The following is a 21,780-nucleotide window of genomic DNA, read 5'->3' as shown; positions in this document are numbered from 1 at the left end:
CCAAACATCACAAATCCTTTTGAAATGCATCTTCTCTTACCCAGATGACATACATGCAATTCAGACAGCTAGTTCTGTTTGGGCAAAAACAAAGCAGGGATCAAAACTGGATTATAACAAGGATCTTATTTTGGATTTAGATACTATATTCTTCACCTAAAAGGTGAATCAACTAGTTGTGCACAACTTACCTCTTAAATTTTAAAACCAAATTTTGGAGATTGTTTGAGATGGCCAAGAACTGAACTCAATACAGCGAGCAACATTTGTCAGCATTGGGAAAATACAGCATTTTTACAAAAACAGCATAACAAAAATATCAAAGAGCAATTTTATTTAGCTTATTGGCACAAAACTTACAAGAACGGTGTTGTTCCCTTCTTAAACTTAGTACAACTAGCAAGGGAAAAAAGGCATACTAATACATTTATAGTAAGCTGTACAGCAAGTGAATTATGGAAAGAGGCACCAGAAAGATCTACCAAAAATCAAAGTGCATGAAAAATACCTACTCTGAGCGCCTCATGGTATTGTATTAAGGCACCACTCCTTTAGAAGGCTTACTGAATATGTCAAGTGTGCAACTTCTTGGTTTGGAATGTAAAAGTCCTTCCACCTGTATCGGAATTGGATACTGCAATCCTCTGAAGAGAACACTTCTCCTTGTAAATATTAAATGGAGACCTCCTTCTGTCCATATCATTTCTCAGAAGTGTCATTGTCAAATGCTTTGAGAAAGCTAACATACGCTATCAAAGCGACCAGTACATTACTTCCAGTTTGAGTTGTAGTGTACACCAGGTCTATGAATTCTTTACAATGATTTTATAGAAAAAATGCCACAGAGACAAAAGTGACATGGGACACGTCAAGTAATGATATTACTGATAAATTACCAAAACAACTTCTAAAGACTTCCTGGAATATCTCAAAAGAAAAAAAAAGGATCTGAGTAGTGTTATAATCTGGAAAAATTAAATACACTATTCAAGAGAATGTTACGAAGCTTCCTGTAGGATTAGCAATCAAGTCTGATGAATTCCACAAGACTTCAGGAACTTTAAATATGTAGAAAAAGCCCCATATTAGACAGTGGTAAATGTTTTTCATAACTGGCAACATTTAATGCAAGTACCTGTAACTGCAAATCATGTTATACTGGTGATATCATGTTATAAACGTTAAACACAGAAACATCCTTAAAAGAGCCAGACAGATACCTTAGTTCATTGCGGATTCTGTACATCACTGCTCTTGATTACTACAAAAATCACACCAGACTTTATATTTCAGCATCTCCACTAAGGACTACTCGTTTACGAGCCAAACCACTTCAGTTACAAGAAGAGGTACCACAAACCAGATTCACATCTAATGTAAACAGGTTCCAAACAACCAAACAGAAGTTGCAGAAGTTGCATCTGCTTCTTAACCAGCCTTGTTTTTGGTTTTGCTGCTCAGCTGGATCACCAGTTTCCTTAACTTGCAGGAAGAAGTTTGATAAGAAATCAATGCCCATATCAAAACTTAGGTGGGAACCAGTAAATGCAGAATATTGTATCAAACCATTGTACAACACCTCTACTGTAGAGAGTTTCAAACATCTCAGGAGCTGCTTAACCTGACCTTTGGAAAAGCACATTTCTTTATGGACATGCAAAGGCATTTAAATATGAACCCTAGGCATTACAATTTCATTTTTTGTCCCTCCTGTGGTGTAAACCTCAAGAACACAACTGTGTGTCCTATTATAAAACCAAAGCACCCTTGAGCATTACAAATTCTAAACAGCAAGAGCTGAAAAAAAGGGCATCTGGAAGTGATCTATACATTACGGAGCATGGTGTTTCACACGTCTCAGAGAGAACAGCTCGGTTCATACTTTCTGGGATAACTTTCCCTACACCTTTGCCCAAGTACAGAGTTGTAGTTTTCAGTAACTCTTACCCCTGAATTATTTGCTACCACATATAAAACATGCCACAGTAGTGGCAGTCAGAGCTAAACATTTAATAACATAACCTTTTTGTCCTTTATTAACAATTACAATCAGCAGAAAGAAAAACTATTCACTCAACTCATTTATTTCATGATTTATATGTAGGTCATGTAACAACTTAACATTGGTGTTAAACGTTTGTGCTTCCATTCTCTGGCACTTGGAGGAGGAATTCATTTCCAGATAATCACATCTTGCTGAAGCATTCCTTTGCATTTGTCCAAACTTGAATTCCCTTTAAAAATAATAATAAAAAATTATAAAGGCAAAAAATAGACGGAAATATAATTTGCTTGCAAACCTCAGACTTTTTTTCCATGGAAGACTCTATAGAAAACCCCACAAAACTCCACACAAGAACAAGGCAGAGACCACACTGGGATTGGACCACACTGCCTATTATATATATATCAACATTAACATGTCACAGAGTTAGAGTAGGATGGAACATGTGGGAGGTTTTACGCTAGTGACTTCCAACCTTCTGTGACTGCAACGCTCCTAGATGCTGAAAGTTTGCATCTGATCCCCTGCTGACATGATATATACACTAGCCTAGCCTTTCACAAGCTACACATACCTTTTTGCACATGCTAATCTGCATAACAGCATAGCTTATAAGAGCCTCCTTCAAATCGCGATTCTTTTGCTCTTTAAACCGTTCAATGTCAGCCCAGGCACTTTTCACAAAGTCTCTGGAATTAAAAGCAATATTTCTGTTAGTTTTACATGTTACAATCTCAGCTCATCTTCCTTCTTCTGAAACCCACAACAAGGAAGTTTTATGTATGATAAAGCACTTTGTTTCAGTCAGCAAATCAAGTTCTGTATTTATTGTGCATCCCGCAGTGTTCTCATTTTGTAATTGGCACTACTGCTTAATTCTTCATCTACTTCTTAAGATTTTTAAACCAGAACCAGTTTCACAGGATTTTTTTTTAAATATAGTAAGCATCACTGCTGTAGAACCAGCATAATTCAGAATACACTTTTCAGATTTTCTCAGTGACAAAATATCTTTATGCTAACACTCAGCACACAACATTCCATGTTTCTGTTTCAATTGTCAAGTCTGAATCTTGGTCTTTCCAATGTGAAAACTCAGTTGTCAACAGGATTTGAGACAGTAAAGTGTAACAACATTTACAATGCAAATTTGACTTGGACAATTCACTTCAGGAATTAATTTTGTTGGTTTGGGGATGTGTCTTCAGGTCTCCTTAACCAAAATGGAAGAAGAATTCTGTAATTCATGGCTTTTCATTTGTGCTGGACTGTACACACAAGACAAGTATTCACTTGAAAATTGCTTCCAGAGCTACAAAAGCAGATCTCCAGTACTTCTGTCAAAATGATTAAGAAATTGGGTTTACTGAATGTCTTGTTGTTTTGAACTGCTCATGAACTAGTCTTATCTTCTCAGCTTTAATCCTAACATACCAGGAGATACCACATTTACCCCTTCTATTATATGATGAACATGTTTTGACACAAACACATTGCTTTAGGAATGCTAGTTCCTATTTTTCATATTTGCATTCCTGAAGAAAATTTCATTACAGCATTGAGAAGCAGTTACTCAAACACTGCTTGCCAGAACTTCTAATCTCTTTCACACAGGAGTCAGTTATCCCCCATATGAGGAGCTGTAGAATATTAACTTAGGACCCATACATATAAACCAAACTAAATACTGTATTTGAAGCAAATCAGCTTTTGAGTCTTAGGCTATTCAGCTGCAGACCTACAAGCCCACCTGCTAAACATATTACTAGCTGAACATAAAAGCAAGCAAGTCAGCCATTAGAGTGGGCTCAGTAACTGGGAAAGTCATCAGGTTTTACATAAGCCATACACTCAGACCAGAAGCTAACTGCATGTACTGTACTTTATTTCACAACTTGCAGCTGACAGGAGCTTTTATAGACAGCTCATAAACACCAAGAATATATTAAAAACACTTATAAAATGCAAACACCTTCAAGAGCATCCAGTCGATGACTTATGCTAAGACAAGCCCCATCTCCTTTGAACAAATCAAGCCTGTTTACCTGCCTTCCAGATTTTTAGATTTTAGTTGTTCTTCTCCTTCCTGTATCTGCTCTTCTAAAACCTTTATCTTGGCTTCCCTCTGCTCAGGGGTTTCCTGCCCGAACAGCTTGCTGGTCATCCCTTTCAGGGAGAATGTTCTCATAGTCTATGAAAAACAAAAGAAATTCTAGATTTCGAAATTCTTGAGCAGAGCCATGATACATCACATGACTTTTACCGGCATTAGGGCTTATTATTCTGTTCATTTTTGCCTTTAACTACCAGAAAATGGCATATTTAATTTCTTGAGTGTCCCATATATAGGTAGCAATTGAAAGTATGGCAGCTCACATTACATAGAGACAAGTGAGGATGGAGAAAGAAACAAACTTGTATCTCAGCTTTCATTCCCAGGAACTCTGGACCCTTCAGACACCTTTAAGTAATTTGATGTTCAAACTCTTACAGCTTGTCTGTGGATTAGACCATAAGCAAGTCATTCCACTGGCATGGGTAAGCTTCCAGACAAGTTTTTATCTCAGACTGAGGTAGGAAAGAACTTAAAGCCTTGCATTTTGTATGGTAAAGAAAAACTATAAAGTATTTCTCCACAGGATGTCAATAGATTCAATTAGCAATATTAAAAAAAAAAAATTAAATACATGTTACTACTAGTAGTTTCTTAGCCATTGTCTTCCATATAAGAGGAACTAACGCCACGTATCACTAGTGTCCATGTTCCAAAAGGCAGAGGAAGCCTTCCAGAAGTCCTATCATTTTGACCTCTAGGGTAGTTATTGTTATTATTCTGCCCAGTTCCTATTTCCTGCAACCTTGTACTTGCTCTCTATCAAATTCTCTTATTGAACACTAACAGCTTACGTCATCAAGAACCAAATTACTTTTAAACCTCAGAGGCCTACAGCTCATAGGATACTGCTTCTCATAACCAGGGGCCAGCATGTTAGTGCCATTTAAATGTCATTCTAAGTAACTTGGCTCACATACACACACACACAAAAAAAGCATCTTGGAGAAGAAAGTGGAAAAAGACTCACTCCTGTTGCCAGCTCCTCACACTGCTGTTTCTTAGATGTTAGGTCCTGTGCCGCCATTTCCAAGTCATATTGCATTAATTCATGTTTCCTGCAAACTGCCCTGAAAAGTAAGTAATGAAAGATCTGTCACGTACTACTTTGTTTTGCTACGTTTCCCTCCATTTAAACTTTACAAATGGCAAAATGCTTTGTTTGGCAGGCAACATGTTCAGTTATTTATCTAGCTCAAATTCAACAGCCCTATCACAGAATGCTTAACTCTGCAATTACTGTAGCTTGCATCAAGGTATAAAGAAAGTTCTTATTCCAGCAGCATTCTGTTCTTCTTTTTAGACTCACTCCAAGACATTCTCAGCAATGTGAGCCCTGCCACCTACTTAAGTACACCACTGTAAAATAATTTTATTCAAAATACATCAGAGAAAAATCACAACTACAACAAAAGGTAAACGGAGACAGAACATGTCACAGCAGCAATGCATCAGTCAATCATAAAGTTCTTCATGTTTTAGTTTTTAAACAAAACAAGAAACAGTGCTCCTAGACTCGCATAGTGCCTTTCATCTGGAAAAGAGGCAAGTTTCCTCTGACCACCTGCAGCAAGTCCCAGTCCTGTGTGGGCTGATGAGGCTACATCCGTACTCCACTGCCGGATGCATGTTCATCTCCCAGGAGAGGCTACTTGTGCTCTGGGTTCCCTGACAGCAGCCACACTCGCCAACTTGATTCTCTATAGTGTTACTGGACCTCTCTGAAAAGTTCAGAGCCAACCCAGAGAGAGCATAATAGCACTAGGTGCAATCTTGCAGCGTGAAGAAATTTGCTTTCACATCCACGTTTGTAAGGGAGACTGCCCTGTGAAGTCTAGTCTAAAACAATTTTAAAAAATAAAAAATCCATGTTTAGCTGCACAGTAACATACAGGATAAAAGTTACATGGGGCACTTTGAAATCTGCTGGGACTTATAACAGCTGTAGCAGCTTTATTTGGCCTGTCTTTTAAAAGACAAAGCTTTCAGCACATTGGGGCACAACTAGCCAAGGAAACAGCATTATCTTCCACAGTATCCAGATCTTAATATTTCCATCATTTCACTTACTGACCAGCTAGCTCAGTTTTAAATTTTTATTACCACCCATATTGCAATCAAAATACAAGTAAGCAAAATAGGAGGTAAGAATGTGAAGATTCCGTAACACTGAAATTTCTACTTCTTAGAGAGCAGAAGATACCAAAATTAAACACCAACACAATATTAGAGAAAATCACAATGATTTTTACTTGATCTCTGTATTTCCGTTTCTTACCGTAGTGCTTCTGCATAGAAGAGATACTCTTTCAGCTGATCTGCATAATGTTCCTCTTCTTCCAGGATGTCATCAATAGAAGCTGCATATCTAGTGAAAAAATGGGCATGGTCAATTAGGAATTCATTAATTTAACCTTTATGGACTGCACATACAGTAACACAGGAGGACACCTGTTTGACAGAAAGGCCAGTCACAAAGTAAAACAGTGAAACATGCTTCTGAAAGGGGTTTTCCTTTGTCCTTTGTTTTTAATTAAACTCTGAGTCAGCTAATATAAACATTCCTGCAGGCCTGTTTCTTTGGTTGTTACTACAATAAATCTTTTGATGAGTACAAGATTTATCATAAGTTTCCTGCTGAAGATGAGGCAGTTTTTATTACAGGAAAGGAACACAATTTATTCCTTGTCTTCAGTGGATTGTCAACAGGCAGCACCAAGGCAAAAAGAAAAGATACGATGCAGAAGAAATCCTGCAAGGCTGAAAGCACTACAGCTTAGAAAAGTGAACATCATACCTTCTGAAAAGCAAAGGGGCACTATTTAAAAGGCTTCTTTTATTGTTTGTTATTCAGCCAACCCATAAGCCTGAGAGCAAAACTCATAGTGGCTGCTCTGAACACCAAAACACGAAGTCCTTCGGCTCCTTGAAGACGTGTTGCTTTGCCTGCTGTGAAAGTCAGGCATATCAGTTCAGAGCAACAAGAAGTTTAAACCTGCCTTTTAGGGAAAAATCCTCAGAAGCACAAGGGTTTTAATTAACTCCACAGCTCTTATACTCAGTAAGTTTCATCATTTAGGCTGACCTCTACTAGAAATGGCAAAAAGCACTTCCTTTTTCTAATTTATATTGCTGACTGAACAGTATTTAATAGGTTCTTACTAACCAACATGACTGTGCTCAGACACATCTGCAGGAACAGGCCCACAGCTAAGAGATGTGCACATCTCACTTGGCACAGTAACAAAAATAGGATGCTGCTTTAGTCAGCAATATGGAGCGTGTACCATTACTGATGAACAGAATGAATGAGAGCTTATCACAAACACTACCAATTCAGTTTGGGTTCTTGAGTCCGTGGCAATCCCTGGCACAGAAGAAATAAGTTATTTCCACATCTACAGGCTCCCTGAAGTAAGCATGTGTCCATGTCTGTCCAGTGACTAGCACAACGAAACCAAATGTTAGTTACTGCACCTCTTGCCTTTAAAGTTTGTGCAAAGTCTTTGAGTTCCTCAGTTTCTTCTGGTGCCTCTCCACTAATTATCTCTAAGACAGAAGTGGCAGAGTCAAGCTGAAAGGTAACTTAATATGACTTGGTAGAGAACAGAACATTCTTCCTGCAAGTTCTAGAAGAAACAGTAACGTCACTTAGATACCAGGAATCTAAGGGAGTTTTATGATGGAGACATTAGTAGTGAATTTACCATCATCGGACCCACTGCCCTGCTCAGAAGAACTGCATAGGTTCTTCACGTACTTGCAGAAGAACTCAAAGAATGAGGAGCTTGAGGAAAAGTGGCAGACATGCTCATCTGTGCAAAAATGATTTTATTTTTTAAAGTTTGCAAGCAAGGTAGGTTCCTCTGATGCTCTGTGAAATCAAAGACATGGCATACCCAGGACAAGCCCTACCAAGTCTACTTGAGATAAATAAGCACAATACCCAAGGTGATCAGCAGCAGTGGAACAGTTCAAGTAGAAGGAGTAAGAGGAACAGAGAGAACGAGAATTCACATTGTGAATCAAAGCAAGGAAGAAGTCCAAATTCTTGAAAAACATGCATATTCTGAAAAATCCTACAGCCACACAGGTCATATGTGGCTTACCCTCTCTATTCTTAAGTTCTGAAGTGCAATAATTTTAGTATAGTGGTTAGATTTCCCAGGGCAGCAGATGGACCACATTTCAGTTTCAACTAAATTCTAAGTTTGTAGAACTGTTAGAGCTTGTATGCGGCAGAACAACTCTCCCAAAATAAACAAACACACAAAAAAAAACACCTTACCTAGGCCAGACTTTCAAGACACTTAAGTTTGCTTTCAAAGTAATAGTAAGACAAACTATATTCCTGACTGCCTAAGCTGAAATTTAGACACTGGTTTGTCCAGGGAAAAAAAATTATGGAGAAACACTGTAGTAAGTACTAAAGGTACCCAACATGTTCCCACTCTTCATGGGAATCTTCAACTAAAACCCTGTTTTAATTTAGACTGATTCCACCTGTATTGACAGTCCAGTTGATAAAGAGATAAAGGGCCATTCATTAATCATATAAAGGACAGAAGTCAAAGGCCAGACGTCTTTCATATTTTAAATGCCAGGATTACAGTCATTCATTTGAGCTTTCTCAGCATATTCAGTTGTTTTTATTAATGACTTCAGCAAGCCTCATCCTGTTATACAACATGCACCCAGAGGTACTTTGGGATATCTTCTCCATATATTAAGCAGTTTTATATCATCCTAAACAATAACATCTCAAAAGTTTAAATAAATAAATACTAAAGACTACAGCACATGGGGTAGATATACTTCCAAAACAAATTTAATTACTGTCTATCAGGCAGCCTTCCTGCAGTCGCTTTCTGTTGCAACAAAACTGCTCAGTCTAATGTTATGGGAAGAGTAGCTGCATTGATAAGTTACACTTTCAAGAGATCATCAGTGTGATCCTTGCTGGTAGGAGACTACATGAATCTTACTGCTGCCATTTCTTGACTGCCACTAAAAGATTACCGTTGTACAAGAACGCCTGAGCAGAAGAGATGACAGACAATGAAAGCTACTTCAGACATCATGCAAAAAAAGTTAGCTAGAGTCACCACCACACCATTACTCCAGATCTTTAATCCTAACCATGTCACAGAAAAACCTCTCTGATGTGCGGAGAAGGTTCAGCCTCCTGACTGAGAGGTCAGACCCACTTCAGTTGATTAAGCTTTTTCTAGGTGTTGACATATAGTGTGATGCATCTCAACCACTGAGAACCTACTTGTGCCTACCCAGCTTCTCTGCATTACAGCATGTTTTCATAATGTCTTCAATTTTTGCATATTGCAGTAGGTGCTGAACATTGAAGTAGAGTGCAATTATTTTCTTCTGAAAGCAAAACACATTTTCCATTTATTTATTCTCACCAGAGCTTTCCATTTAGAAAAACATAATAGATTTTTTTTGGACGTAAACCATCACATGAACAAAACACAGAAGCATGAACACATTCAGAAGAGCCCAAATTCTTGAAGATCTAATTAAAACAGGGTTCTTCTGAAGAAACCAAGAGCAGTTTGGTATGGCTCTTCAAACCCTTCCATTTGATGAGGCATAATATCAAACACAACCAAGCAGTAGCACCACATTCGTAGATCTGCACTGTAAACTGATAGCTTTACTTCTACCCAAATTATATGTATATCTATAACTTATAGAGTATAAGTATCAAACAGCTTTCCTCTGTTGTTGAAGTTGTTACTTTACAGTAGCACCTGATTACAAAACAGGAATCGGAGTCACGAGAAGTTATACCATAACTGAAACACGATAACAGGATACAACTACCTGGAAAGCAAAAAGCATGAACCTAGAATAGTACTTCTGTGAGCACTCTGAAGTGTTAGACTCTTATTTTGAAGGCAGTGTTTCACGTACTCTGCCAACTGACTCTAGAGATGCAAAAAGGGAGGATTCTCTACTTTATTACATCCAGACAGCATTTGTTTCAAGAATCCATTAACGTTTTGGTGCTGAATAATTAAATTTCTTAGCTTTGTGTAATTAAGTCCAAATCTATGTACCATCTACTGCATGGTACAAAATACCACTATCAAAAACAAATGGAACTCATCAGGTCTGCAGTACATTAAAGTTGTATTCCACCAGTTTCTGGCATAGTAGCTTAAAAGAAAAGCTGGAAGAATTCCAAGCACTTCTACAATTTCAAAATAATAATAAAAAAGAAACCCCTCTGGTTCTCCTGAGACCTTTTGAGCTACTTAATACAGTACATGGATGCTAAAATTGTGCCTGCATCCAAGTCACAGAAACGCTGCGCACCTAAAAACAACGCGCCCCCAACTTTCTCGGTGCACTACTTGTATGCTCTTTGGGGTTGAGGGAAAAGAGAGGAAAGAGGGAGAGTTCTACATCTGGCTTCCATCAAGCTATCAGATATTCAGTCAGTACTTACACATCCATGTGGTGGCCAGCACTCTGCAACCCATCCCCCATCTCCTTTTCAATTGCACTCCACTCACTGTACGAAAAACAAACGAGAAACAACATCACACGTGAAGGGTAAGGGAAGTTAATAAGCTGCATCCTGTATATAGTTTCTTTCCAGGTGACACCTGAATGGAAACTGCCTTCAAGTTGGACTTGGCCAAACTGTTTTCTTCCTCTAAGCAGGCAGCGTAACTGACAGTGTAACTGCAAGGCTATTTAAGGCACTCTGTTAAACAACTGTCCCTGCTGCCTAAACTCATCCTCACAAACATGCAGAGCTTAAGTTGGTTTTGAGCCAAGAGGGTCTTGTTTAAATAGCTAAAACTAAAACAGAGAGAGACTAGAACTTAAAGGAGAGAGAGCGAACTTTCTTAAACAGAATTTGGTCCACCTCATTTGCCGAGGAGAAACTGAGCCCTCCGCACTTACAACACATCAGGTAGAAGCCTTTCATTACAAAAAAAACAGAAGGTGGGATTGGACATTTGCAAGCCTTTTACCTCTTCTGAAATGGTTTGCTGTATGTTGTTTTCTATTTTTATGGTAGATTGCTGTTTAGTTCCATTCATTAAAAAAAATATCAACTCATAACTGCCTCCCGCCTCATTACCACAACTCCCTGTTCACACTGGGGAGACTGTTTGGATAAAGTAGGAAACAGAGCAACAGTAAAGAAAGTAAGATACTTGTTCAGGACACCCATGTACACCGCAAATTTAATTGTGTTCTCAGTTTTGTGAAACTTTGAGACTTACTAGTTATAAGAATTACATCGACAATTCTTCATGCAAGAAAAAAAGCAGAGGGGCAGTCCCTTCTATTTCACATAATTTGTGCCTAATGTGTCTATTTTGTCCTTCACTTTTTCATAAACATTCCACTCCGTTAATGTTGACATTTGTTTGTCTTTGTGTTATTACAGAACTACACCTAATTTCACTTTAAAACCCCCAATGAGAAAGACATCTGCAATCCATTAACCCTGAGAATTAAATTTAGCACTTGAACAGTGTGTAGAAGCAGGAGGTTTCCCTTAACCAGAAGTTTAGATTCTTCAATTCTCCAGTGAGATGGAAAACTTGAGCATGCAATTCACTTATATAAATCAAAAACGATAGGCAAATTCACTTTAAAAAAGGTACTAAAATTGGATAGATACAGTTGTTGGGCTTTAACTATTTAAAAGACCTCGAGGTTTTTCAGACAACACCATGAAACCAGGCAGTACGTTACATCCTGAAGAAACAGAATGCAAATGACACAACACAAGTCTCAAAGTTCTGGAATACAAAACAAAAAAACAAAAGTACTTAAAACTAAGCACAGCAAATCCGGAGAGAGATCACTATCCAACATACAAGTCTCATTAGTTCTGCAAGACAAAATTTTTCAAGCCAGACATTTGAATATTGCAGACGCTGTTACATGTTTGCAAAGCGGAACCAAAACAAATTCACTGCTCTCTCTACATATACCTGTAAGCACATTTAAAAACTAAAAATCTTACCTGAATACTCTTCCGTAGTTGCCGTGGACTTTATAGACACCATATAGCCGGTCTGCCACCCTCTAAAACATTTAAAAGTTAATTTTTGGTCATCAACATCAGAGAACTTGCATTGTGAAAATCGAATACAAAATCCAAGTCTTAATATTTTTACACAGGTAAATAGGATAGGCCCTAAGTCTAGTCTAAGCTACTACTGAAGGAGAAGATCAACAGCATAAAATCTTTGAAGACTGAAGTCACAGTCAAGGCTATAATGAAGAGTAACATTTGAAGTATTTCTTTGGAAGCACGTGTGTACAGGGTATGTCAATGGAGTCCACAAATAATCAGTTAATTCAGTTTTTGATAGAAAGATGCAAGACATATCCTCCTTTGCCTGCATAATGCTAAATTTATATGCACACTCGCTTATTTAACATAAATATGGCAAGACAAAAATCTATCCTGACATCAAGACCGCAGGGAAAGCTTCACTAGCATTCTAACAAGTGACTTGATTTTTCCATCTAGCTCAGTGAAATAAAGGAAAGGAAATGAGCTATCCATTGCAGAGCTTATTGCTAGAGCTAGATATGTCATTTCAGCTGTTTGGAGAGTTAGTACCTACTGCAGCCAGTACTACAATGCTGGCGACAACATCAGAAAGAGACCACATGTACAATTTGAGGTGTGACTTGTAATCCAGATAATGCCCTTGTAATTGTGATGCACCAAGGAATGAGACTGAAGTTCTGTAAGAATTACAGAACTTGTTAAAGCAGTACAAAGGAAATGTAAGCAAGTCACCTAATAGATCTCACACACAGAGTCCTGAGAAAAAGGCACTGTTAGTACAATACCAGTGATTAATCCTCTCATGTACCTCAGTTCAACAGGGCAATCAATTACCAACCTTCCCCACAGCACAGTTTTCATCAAAAATTAAATCTCCGTGAAGCATACTAAAAAGGCAGTATCATGCTCCTCTTTATTGGAATTGTGATTTCCTGTTTACTTTTTGTGTCTTTTTTTTTTTTTTTTTAATTTTAAATCTTCCATTGTCAACCCACAGTATATTATGCATGACATAGTTGTTCTCATCATTAAAAAGAACATTATTCTTCAGAGACTGAAGAACAAGCCAAAAAAACTGTGCTGGGAAGCATGCATAATTCATACTACAAGTTCTGGAAAACAAAGTTTTATATTTCTGACCAGAAAATTGTGTTTTGGGTCCCTTCCTAATGCAGACATACAGCAAAAGCCACTTGCCAGCTGAGTGGACATCCTGGTCCCCTTTAAAACACCTCTTCCTGATACGCGACCAGCGGGAGGGTGGGCAGATTAGCAATACAAATCAACCTAAACTGTCCTATGTGGAACTCTCCCCCACACACCTCTACCCCAGCTCCCCAAAATCTGCACGAAGCCAGTACTCCCCTTCCCATCTCCTGCCCCACACTTGAGAGTTGGGCTCTCTGAGGCAGAACTGCCCTTCTTCTAGAACACGTATACCGGTTCTCTTGACTAAACAAGAAATTCTGCCTTATAAATAAATTACCCTGTTTGTCACGACACACATGGGAAATACTTACAGCTCTGACTCGCAGAAGGTGTGATATGACAGACTGCAGTTCATCGCTATAGTGTTTTAGCTCAGTAAATCTCCTGGGAGCAGGAAACAGATAGTACATCATTAGCTATCATGAAAGCAAGCTTTCACAGAATGCAAGATAGAGCCACAACGCTACAGCCAGCAAGACGGAGCCCGGGTTACGCTGAAGACTCCTAAAGAAGCGACTGCAGAGCTTAGTTTCCCTAAAACGAACAACCTCAACACTTGGCTGACTACTGTTTTTGAAATGCAAATGCTGAAGGTTCAGATCAATTTAAGAGACATTTTTATGGGGTTTATAAAAATAAGTGTTAGTGAATAGGAAAGTTTAAAATGAGTACCAAGCCGAAATTTGTGAACGTGTTTTTATGAAGTAATATGGTTCAGCATTTCTGACCTGACAAAGGTATTTGCTTTCAAGCTGCCATCTAGCCAGTTATCAGTACAGCCTCTGAGAAATTCAAGGAAGCTTTCATAGTTATCACAATGCCTGTAAGGCTAAGGTATACAGTAACTAGCTGTGCACGAAACCCTACTGAGAACTGAAGCTGCTTGAAGCTAAAAGCAAGCAGGCTACCACAGCCTCACAAGGTACCAGTCCAGCAGCTCGTTGGGAGTGCTCACGTGCACATTGCTGAAAGCAACAGGCATTTATCAGCCACCCCAATCAAGCCTTGGTGGTAGTTTCAGTTGATACAATTTGGCTCATCCTAATTAGAAAGCTGAGTCAGTCACCACATCTGTGCTAGTCACAAGTGACCAGTTAAGCCACAGCAGCGACCACTCATGCATAAACCCTCCCTGTTACACTGAAATCCAACTCACAACTCACTCTGAATGCACATGGTACACAAGAACATGCTTCTTTTAGATAGGTAAGGTTGTTTCTGGCTTCCTAAGTTACTAAACAATGATCTGAAAATAAACAAACACCGAAGAATGTAACTAGAATGAAAGAATGAGATACTAAAATTAACCTTCTAAAGCTGATGTTCAACCATAAAAAAAAACACCTGAACTCCTCCACCCACTGCATGCACACAGCCAGGCTTTGTATTTCAGAATAGTTTGTACCCAAGAGGTCTTACTGAAATGAGTCAGGTCACTTGCTTTGGGTGACCAAGTATGAAATTCCAGGGTTTTTCATTTAACACCTCTTCTTCCCCTGCCAGGAAGTCTTCCCCTAAAACATTCTCCTCCCTACGTTCAGGAAGTAGAAGCTTTATTGCCATTTCTAGTATTTCTGATCTCCAAGGAGCATCTTTTATAGGATTATGACACACACAGGGTTAAAGTACATAAAAAGATTTAAAAGACAGCAGAGAAGCTGTATGGGAAAAATAAATATAGTCATTGATCTGCACAGTGGGGTTTAGAGAGCAATCTTTTCAGTTTACACTTTATAAAATATGCACCAGGGCAGCATGTCAGACAGCTGCAGACACAAACAGTGAAGATATTTGAAATAATTGAACTAAGAACAAAAGATTAAAAAGCATGCCTTCAGCTCAGGAAGACTCCCTTTTCCACTCCAGAAATTTATAATGAAAAGTGTTATTTATCCTGTTTTGTGGCAAGAAAGCTTTCAGGAATGCTGTACTCCCTTGAAGGCAAGGGTCAGGAACCCGGGAGAACTCTCAGTATCCTGGGCTCCAGCAGCCGTACGTTGTCTCTTACGCCAGTACATTAAAAAAGTCACCTTAGAATCAAGCTGTCTTCTTTTTGTTGTTTCATAACAGCATAAACCAAAGTGATGCTATTTTTTGCCCAGTGTTCCCTGAAGGCCAAGTGTTACAAATACCAGTTTTTGCATTATGAACCAAGACCTGGTTTCGGCACTCAATAACTGCCTAGCAAGCCTGACCCTCTTCCCTTGGTTTTCCTGGTTCTGCAACATTACCAACAGCCTAGATGTTTAAGAAGTTTGAGCAATTAAGTAGAACTTCAGATAAAAATGAACAAATCAGGTTATGTTTCTGTGAGTTTCATCTCAAAAGTATTTTATGGTAAAGACAAAGAAGAATCTTTCACTTACAGTAGAAGGCATTTTACTCAGCAGGGTTTTTTGTTTGCCTTCTTAATTCTGCCTTAGGAAAGGATTTAGTGTTTTCTAAAGAAATCTTTCACCAAGAAGAGAGCTATTGTTTTGATTCAAAGCACACAAGGAGAACAAGAGGATGGGTGCCATGAGACCGAATTAAGCGAAGTCTGTAGGAGAGAAACTACGAATTTACCTCCAAGTACCAGAATATCACGTTTTTATCACCATACAATTCCATCAGAAAAGATCTTAATTGCTTCCCACAGGAGGAGGTTTGCATTTGATCACCTGGAGCAGCATCGTTTCAGCTGTTTAAAGTTCCTTACATCGCTTTAAGCTAAGGAGCACAGCTCCACGGCACCGCAAGACAATCTGGACTGGGAGTTGCAGCAATTTTTCACCGGGACCCTTCCTGGCTCAGGAATCTGATTGTACCCAGAAAGCCTCCACTCCACACAGCAGGGATGTCTTCTGTTTGGGCTAGGTGAGGTTGTTGAACCCACTTTACCACCTACTCATATAACCAAAGATAACAGAGAAGGGTAAGGAGTCAGGCTGCAGGCAGCTCGAGCACAGCTATGCCAGGCAGAGCAAGGCACTGCACCTCCTGTCACAGCCATGCAGGCTCTCCCTGAATAAACAAATACAAGTTACGCTCATCAGTTATTCAGCAACTCTTAAAACTGCTTGCTGTTGTAACTGAAAGTTCAATTTGGAAGTTTTGTAGCTGGCAGAATACAACAGAAAGCACACGCCGTATCTCTCAAGTACTGTGAAGTCCCTATTGAGTTAGATACTCAGAGACTGCTTTTGTTACAAGCCATTCCTCCTATTTTCCTTGTATTAACTATTCTCCTGCTTTTTACCAAGCCACTTCTCACAACAGCTTTGCTTTCTGCAACATTAAGTTACCTTGAAAGATAACAGCAAATTTCTCATCTCGGCATTAACCAGCCCTTCCTATCTATGAGCAGACTACTGGCAGTTTCCCTGCCACGAAAGCTGGAAAAGCAAACTCCCGCTAGTCACAAACAAAGATATTGGATGAAACATTCAAAAAGGGGGCAATTTCACCTGCAAATACCAAGAGAATTACCGTCTTTTATCTCATTCATGAGCATTCATACATATTAAATGCTTGCTAAAAGCTTCCTTGCTGCCACAGAAGGCTGCAGAAACAAACACTATCAACAAATTCCAAAAGAGAGGGACTGGACCGGTTCACAGACAAGTCTACTAACTGACATCTAGGTGTGTGCCCTCTGACATCCCTCATATGACACCCACGGGCACTGGGGAAGTACAAAGGGAACAGAACAGCAGAGAGCAGTCAGGCACATCCTCTCCCTAAACAGCATGTCCTACTGCCACTACTGGACAGCAGATGAACCCAAAAGGGCGCTGCATGCATGTCTAATGTATATAGAGGGCTAACAGCAAGATCTCCTGATCCTATTGCTGCATCCTGATGTTTCCAACACCTGCAGGCATAGAAACTCACGTTTTACACTCCTCACATCACCTAGGGTTGGATGATCCTCCCCTTGTACTTCCAGGTTTTGATCCAGCAGATACCTCTAGCGCCTGTCTCTGAGCTTCCTAAGCTGCAGCAGAGCCCAACTGACCTCAAGACTTCCAAGAGCATCTGTGAAATTTGGCAGCTTGAAGACAGCTATGAACTACAACACCAGCGTGCGTGCATCCAGAATTGTACACTATTGTACACTTTTGGAAAGACCTACTATCAATCTGTACTCTGTTCATGTTTGGAAAGGTTTCATTGCAAACAAATATTAAGAGGTTATTTTTCTGGGTCTTTTTTTAACCCTTCCTTTTATTCTAGCTAAAAGGAAAGACTCATTTTACGTGAAGTAATGGCATTTTTCTGAAAGTTTCCTGCTTCTAGAATTAGGATTTATCAAGTCTTTTCACACTGCCTCCTTATTGGGCTTCTGTTAAGAATTAAAATGCAGAAAGATCATTTTTCTTTTCTGAATTTATTCTAAGGAGATAGAATATTCTGTCATTTGAAGTTACAGTTGTAACTGAAAAGGGGAAAGGGAGGGAGGAAGGATGTGGAATCTTACTTGTCTGGGTTTTTCACTCTGAATGTTGCATTAAGAGCTTTTAATCTGGAATCTGCCTGAAAAAAGGGGAAAAAAAAGCTTTGTTAATTTAATGCAATTAAATTCCAGTGACAAAAATCTCAGCCTTCTGGCAGCACCATTAGAAAAAAGTCCTGCCTTCCTGGCATATTTTAATCTTCAGACATTGAACAAGTTGACACTAGCTGCCCTGCATGTCAGATTTATTTATTTTTTTTTTTTTAATAAAAAGTAGAAAACTAAGATATTTTTGCAAATTAGGATGTAAACAGTATCCACTAATACTAAGCAGGTATAATCCTAAATCCCACAAAAACAGTCCCTTCTTAAAAATGCTATACAAATCATGGAGTTAAGATACACAACCTTACATTCTTCTTAGATGAAGCAATTAGGTAACATAAGACCATATGGACAAACTATTTTATATTTTTCAAACCAAATAAAACCAGTGGTAGAGTGACCTCTGTATGTTCTTTATTACTAGGAACAGTTCCCCGGTGAAATCAAAACCTTATATATGGTGTTCTCTTATTTTATGAGTCGCTTTAGAGAAAATATGTGATTTGTATATCAGTAATGAACTATTTTAATTTCAATGTTCTTTTCTATAATATATATAGGTATCTACAGAAGAAAGTACATACCTAATTATAATGTTAATTGGCTACTTTTTGAGATGTCATTTTACTAGCGACTGCAACAGCAGTAGGAAATATCTCTAAGAAGGTGGGGTTTTTTGGTTGGTTGGTTGTTGGCTTTTTAAGTTTAATTGAGCATTAATAAGTGTGCAATGGTTATTTCCTCTTAAAAATATATATAAATCCAGATGAGACATCTCAGCCTCATCCACTGAAGTCCCACATTACAACGTTTCTGGCACTTCACATACAGCTTCACCAAGGCTCAGTTATACCACATACAAACCACAGTGCATGTAAAATGGCTGAAGTTTACTTTTGATCAAAACAACCCTCCTTCCAGTGCAAGAACAAAAACAATATACCTTCTGAGGTATTCAAGATCTCCTATAGTGCACTGTGTCACAACTGCTAGCAGTGAGTTACTCCAACAGTACTTGTTAGTGCCAGTATACGGCATGGGAATATTTTGTGCACTGGTTTAACCAACTCAGAACTTGGAGAGCTGCTGTGAATTTTACAGCATACAGAACACAGCGTCCTCTCAAACCAGGGGAAGTCCTTCCTTTAGGGCTCTCTCAGCAATTTCTCCTGAGGAGGCAAGCACTGCTTGAGACTGTTCCACCTCCCACTGCATGGAGCCTGAGCAGAAAATACCTGTATTTCAGTATCACTGCAAGTTCTTTCCACCTGGAACCACCTCCTTATTCAGAGGGCACTTAGGACAGCATCTAAGCTGAGGGAAAAGCAACTGGGCTGACAGCTACTGACAGAAGTCTTCTACACCACAACAGTCCTGTATCAGGATGGCAGATTGCTTCTCCCAGCAAGCAATCAGAAAATAAAAAAAAAAATCCACAAACTGAACGGCAAATAAATGAAATCTGTAAGACTGAGAGATATTGGAAGAAAACAGGCTCGTTATCACTGCTGAATGCAGCACTCCTCTAAAAATACCTCACAAAGTGAAGAGAAAGGCAGGGCTGAGAAGCACAACGAAGACAGCACAAGGCACACAAAGCCCTGCAGTATCTCCAGCTCCCAGCCCAGGCTTTGTGTTTACTCAGAGTGCTCCACATGCCTGTACAGCCTTATGCCTTCACTGCTCTGCTCCCACAAGACAATATACATGCCAGCTAGATTTCAGACAGTGCAGATGTGCCTATATGTCCTCTTTACACGATCTCTTGCAGTACAAACACTACCTCGTTATGCTGTCATTAATCAGAGCCCCTTCCTGTAGGTAGCTTTCACAAAATACTGTATTTATGTTCAAATGGCAGGCACCAAAGCCATTCATATTTGTAAGGACAGAGTACACATTCAACAGACTTATACCTGAAGAGAATCACTACCTACATTACAGTTACAGGGCAGGTTGCTGCCTTCTGTTACAGACATGCAATGCTCTGAAGGAAGAGTTCAGCAAGTATAAAAGCACTGTCAGGCAGGAACCAAGACCTTGCCGGTGCACAACACTATGCTGGATTATTTCCTTCTTGCCATTAACAGCACGGTAACTCCCACACACCACTTTGGAGCATTCGCACCACGCAGTTATGCAGTTAGAAAAACATCTGTCCAGTCTTAAACTTGATTTAAGATCAATATGAACAAGCATTTTAGAGGTAATACCCCACCAAATGAAGTACAAGCAAGGAGGTTTCAGACAGTTAATTCCTACTGTGATGCCATAATCGTTTAAGTAAACTAAAGAGGGAGGGAAGAATAGTTGCCACTATTTCTTCATCCCTACAGGAAGGGTCCAAGTGACAAATCTCCTAAAGAACAAAATTCGGTGTGGGGGGAAGGGAGGAAAGGCATGATTTAATGATATGGCTAGCAGAGTAAACAAAGCCTCCAACACTGACATTCAACTGTAACATGCCCAGCGACACTGCATTAATGCCTAATTTAAAGTCAAGTTAGCCTGGTTCAAACCTTTTGGGACCAAGCACACATCCTGCTTTAATTCAGCAGCAGCAGAGACAGCAGCAGCGCTTAAGCCAGTGGTCTGACTCTAGTCCTAGACATGCAGTGAATCATTTGTAGATTTCTGTCCTCCAGTGTAATGCTAAATAACCAGGCAATCTGAGGGGTTTACACTTTAAACGTTGAAAAAAGGAAAGAAGATTCTCCCCAGAATTTTGCAAATTTACTTTTCTTTAAGGAAACAAGAACTGGAAAAAGAAAACTATATCCATAATCCAATCCAACAGGAAAATGAGACCACTCATCTTTTGTTAGATCTGCAATATGGTTTCTGGTACTCAAATATTCTCAGCACTCCTCTACGAGTTTTCTTTTCCACCACATGGGCTCCTGAACACACACTGCCAATCCAAACTTTCTGAAGTTTGAGTACAGCTGAAATAAAAGCATGTGGACTAGCAAAATAGCTTGACATTGTTGCATTACAAAGACTAGCAAAATGCAAGCCCTGCCATGACAGGAGGGAGTTACTGTCAAGTGAAGTTATCAACATTATGTGTCAGTAACAAAGTTGTTTGGACACCGAGGATAAGCACCAGTGATTTTCTTCAGTTCTCACTATTCAGAAAAAAAATGGGCTTTCTCCAACTAGTTCCCAGTTGTGATTTCCTAAGAGCTGATCACGTTACAGCGAAACAAAAGCTTAGTATTTGTACCCATACAGTAACATTTCCATGCACAGCCCTGCAATCTGCTAGCTTCTCACTGATTCGTATCCTGTCCAGCCAGGAGATCTTTGATCATTTATTCCTCTAGTCCTCCACCAGATTACCAAGTCAGGAACTCACTGATGTCAACGTGGATAGTACTACTTCAAGATGTGCTCCTCTTAAACAGTTAAGGGGCACCACATCCATTCCATCTTAGTCCTTAACAGAAACTTAAAATTCACACTCCTCTTGCTTTTTTTTTTTTTTTTAAGCAAAGACAACTTGTATCTCTTACCAGCTAAAATCTGACACCAACCTTTAAATTGATACTAAGCTAAGTTGACAACATACAAAAGCACTGCTACGATCTCACAGTCCTTAGTTTTAAAGCTTCTGAGTAGCATAATTCACGTTACTAGCAGAATTATAAGGCTGGGCATCAAACACAGGCACGTTTTAACAAACTTCCTACAGAACTTGACAATTTTAGCCTGAACCTACTACATGCCAAGAACACCACTTTTTGTAGTTATAAATATACTTAAAGCAATGCCTTTAACTAATTCTAACAGCAAATAGCCTTTTGTAGATAGCCTACAATGTTTGCTGAAGTATTTGTGTGTCA

The 21,780-nt window shown here is 39.1% G+C and overlaps 1 protein-coding gene across 1 annotated transcript in view; it reads right to left on the bottom strand.

The window, feature by feature from the left end:
- Positions 1-313: 313 nt before the first annotated feature.
- The window catches only part of SNX4 (sorting nexin 4), a 33,035-nt gene continuing 11,568 nt past the window's right edge, over positions 314-21,780 (bottom strand). Inside the window, exons 6-14 of the mRNA XM_032190107.1 lie at positions 17,855-17,910; positions 13,707-13,779; positions 12,130-12,191; positions 10,588-10,653; positions 6,397-6,486; positions 5,089-5,188; positions 4,051-4,196; positions 2,580-2,694; positions 314-2,234 (exon numbers count right to left, since the gene is read on the bottom strand). Coding sequence (XP_032045998.1) covers positions 2,187-2,234; positions 2,580-2,694; positions 4,051-4,196; positions 5,089-5,188; positions 6,397-6,486; positions 10,588-10,653; positions 12,130-12,191; positions 13,707-13,779; positions 17,855-17,910 — 756 coding nt within the window. The 3' untranslated portion in view covers positions 314-2,186. The remainder of the gene's footprint in view (positions 2,235-2,579; positions 2,695-4,050; positions 4,197-5,088; positions 5,189-6,396; positions 6,487-10,587; positions 10,654-12,129; positions 12,192-13,706; positions 13,780-17,854; positions 17,911-21,780) is intronic.

This window comes from Aythya fuligula, chromosome 6 (assembly GCF_009819795.1).
Source record: "Aythya fuligula isolate bAytFul2 chromosome 6, bAytFul2.pri, whole genome shotgun sequence".
Lineage (NCBI taxonomy): Eukaryota > Metazoa > Chordata > Aves > Anseriformes > Anatidae > Aythya > Aythya fuligula.
This window is presented reverse-complemented; position numbering and strand designations above follow the sequence as displayed.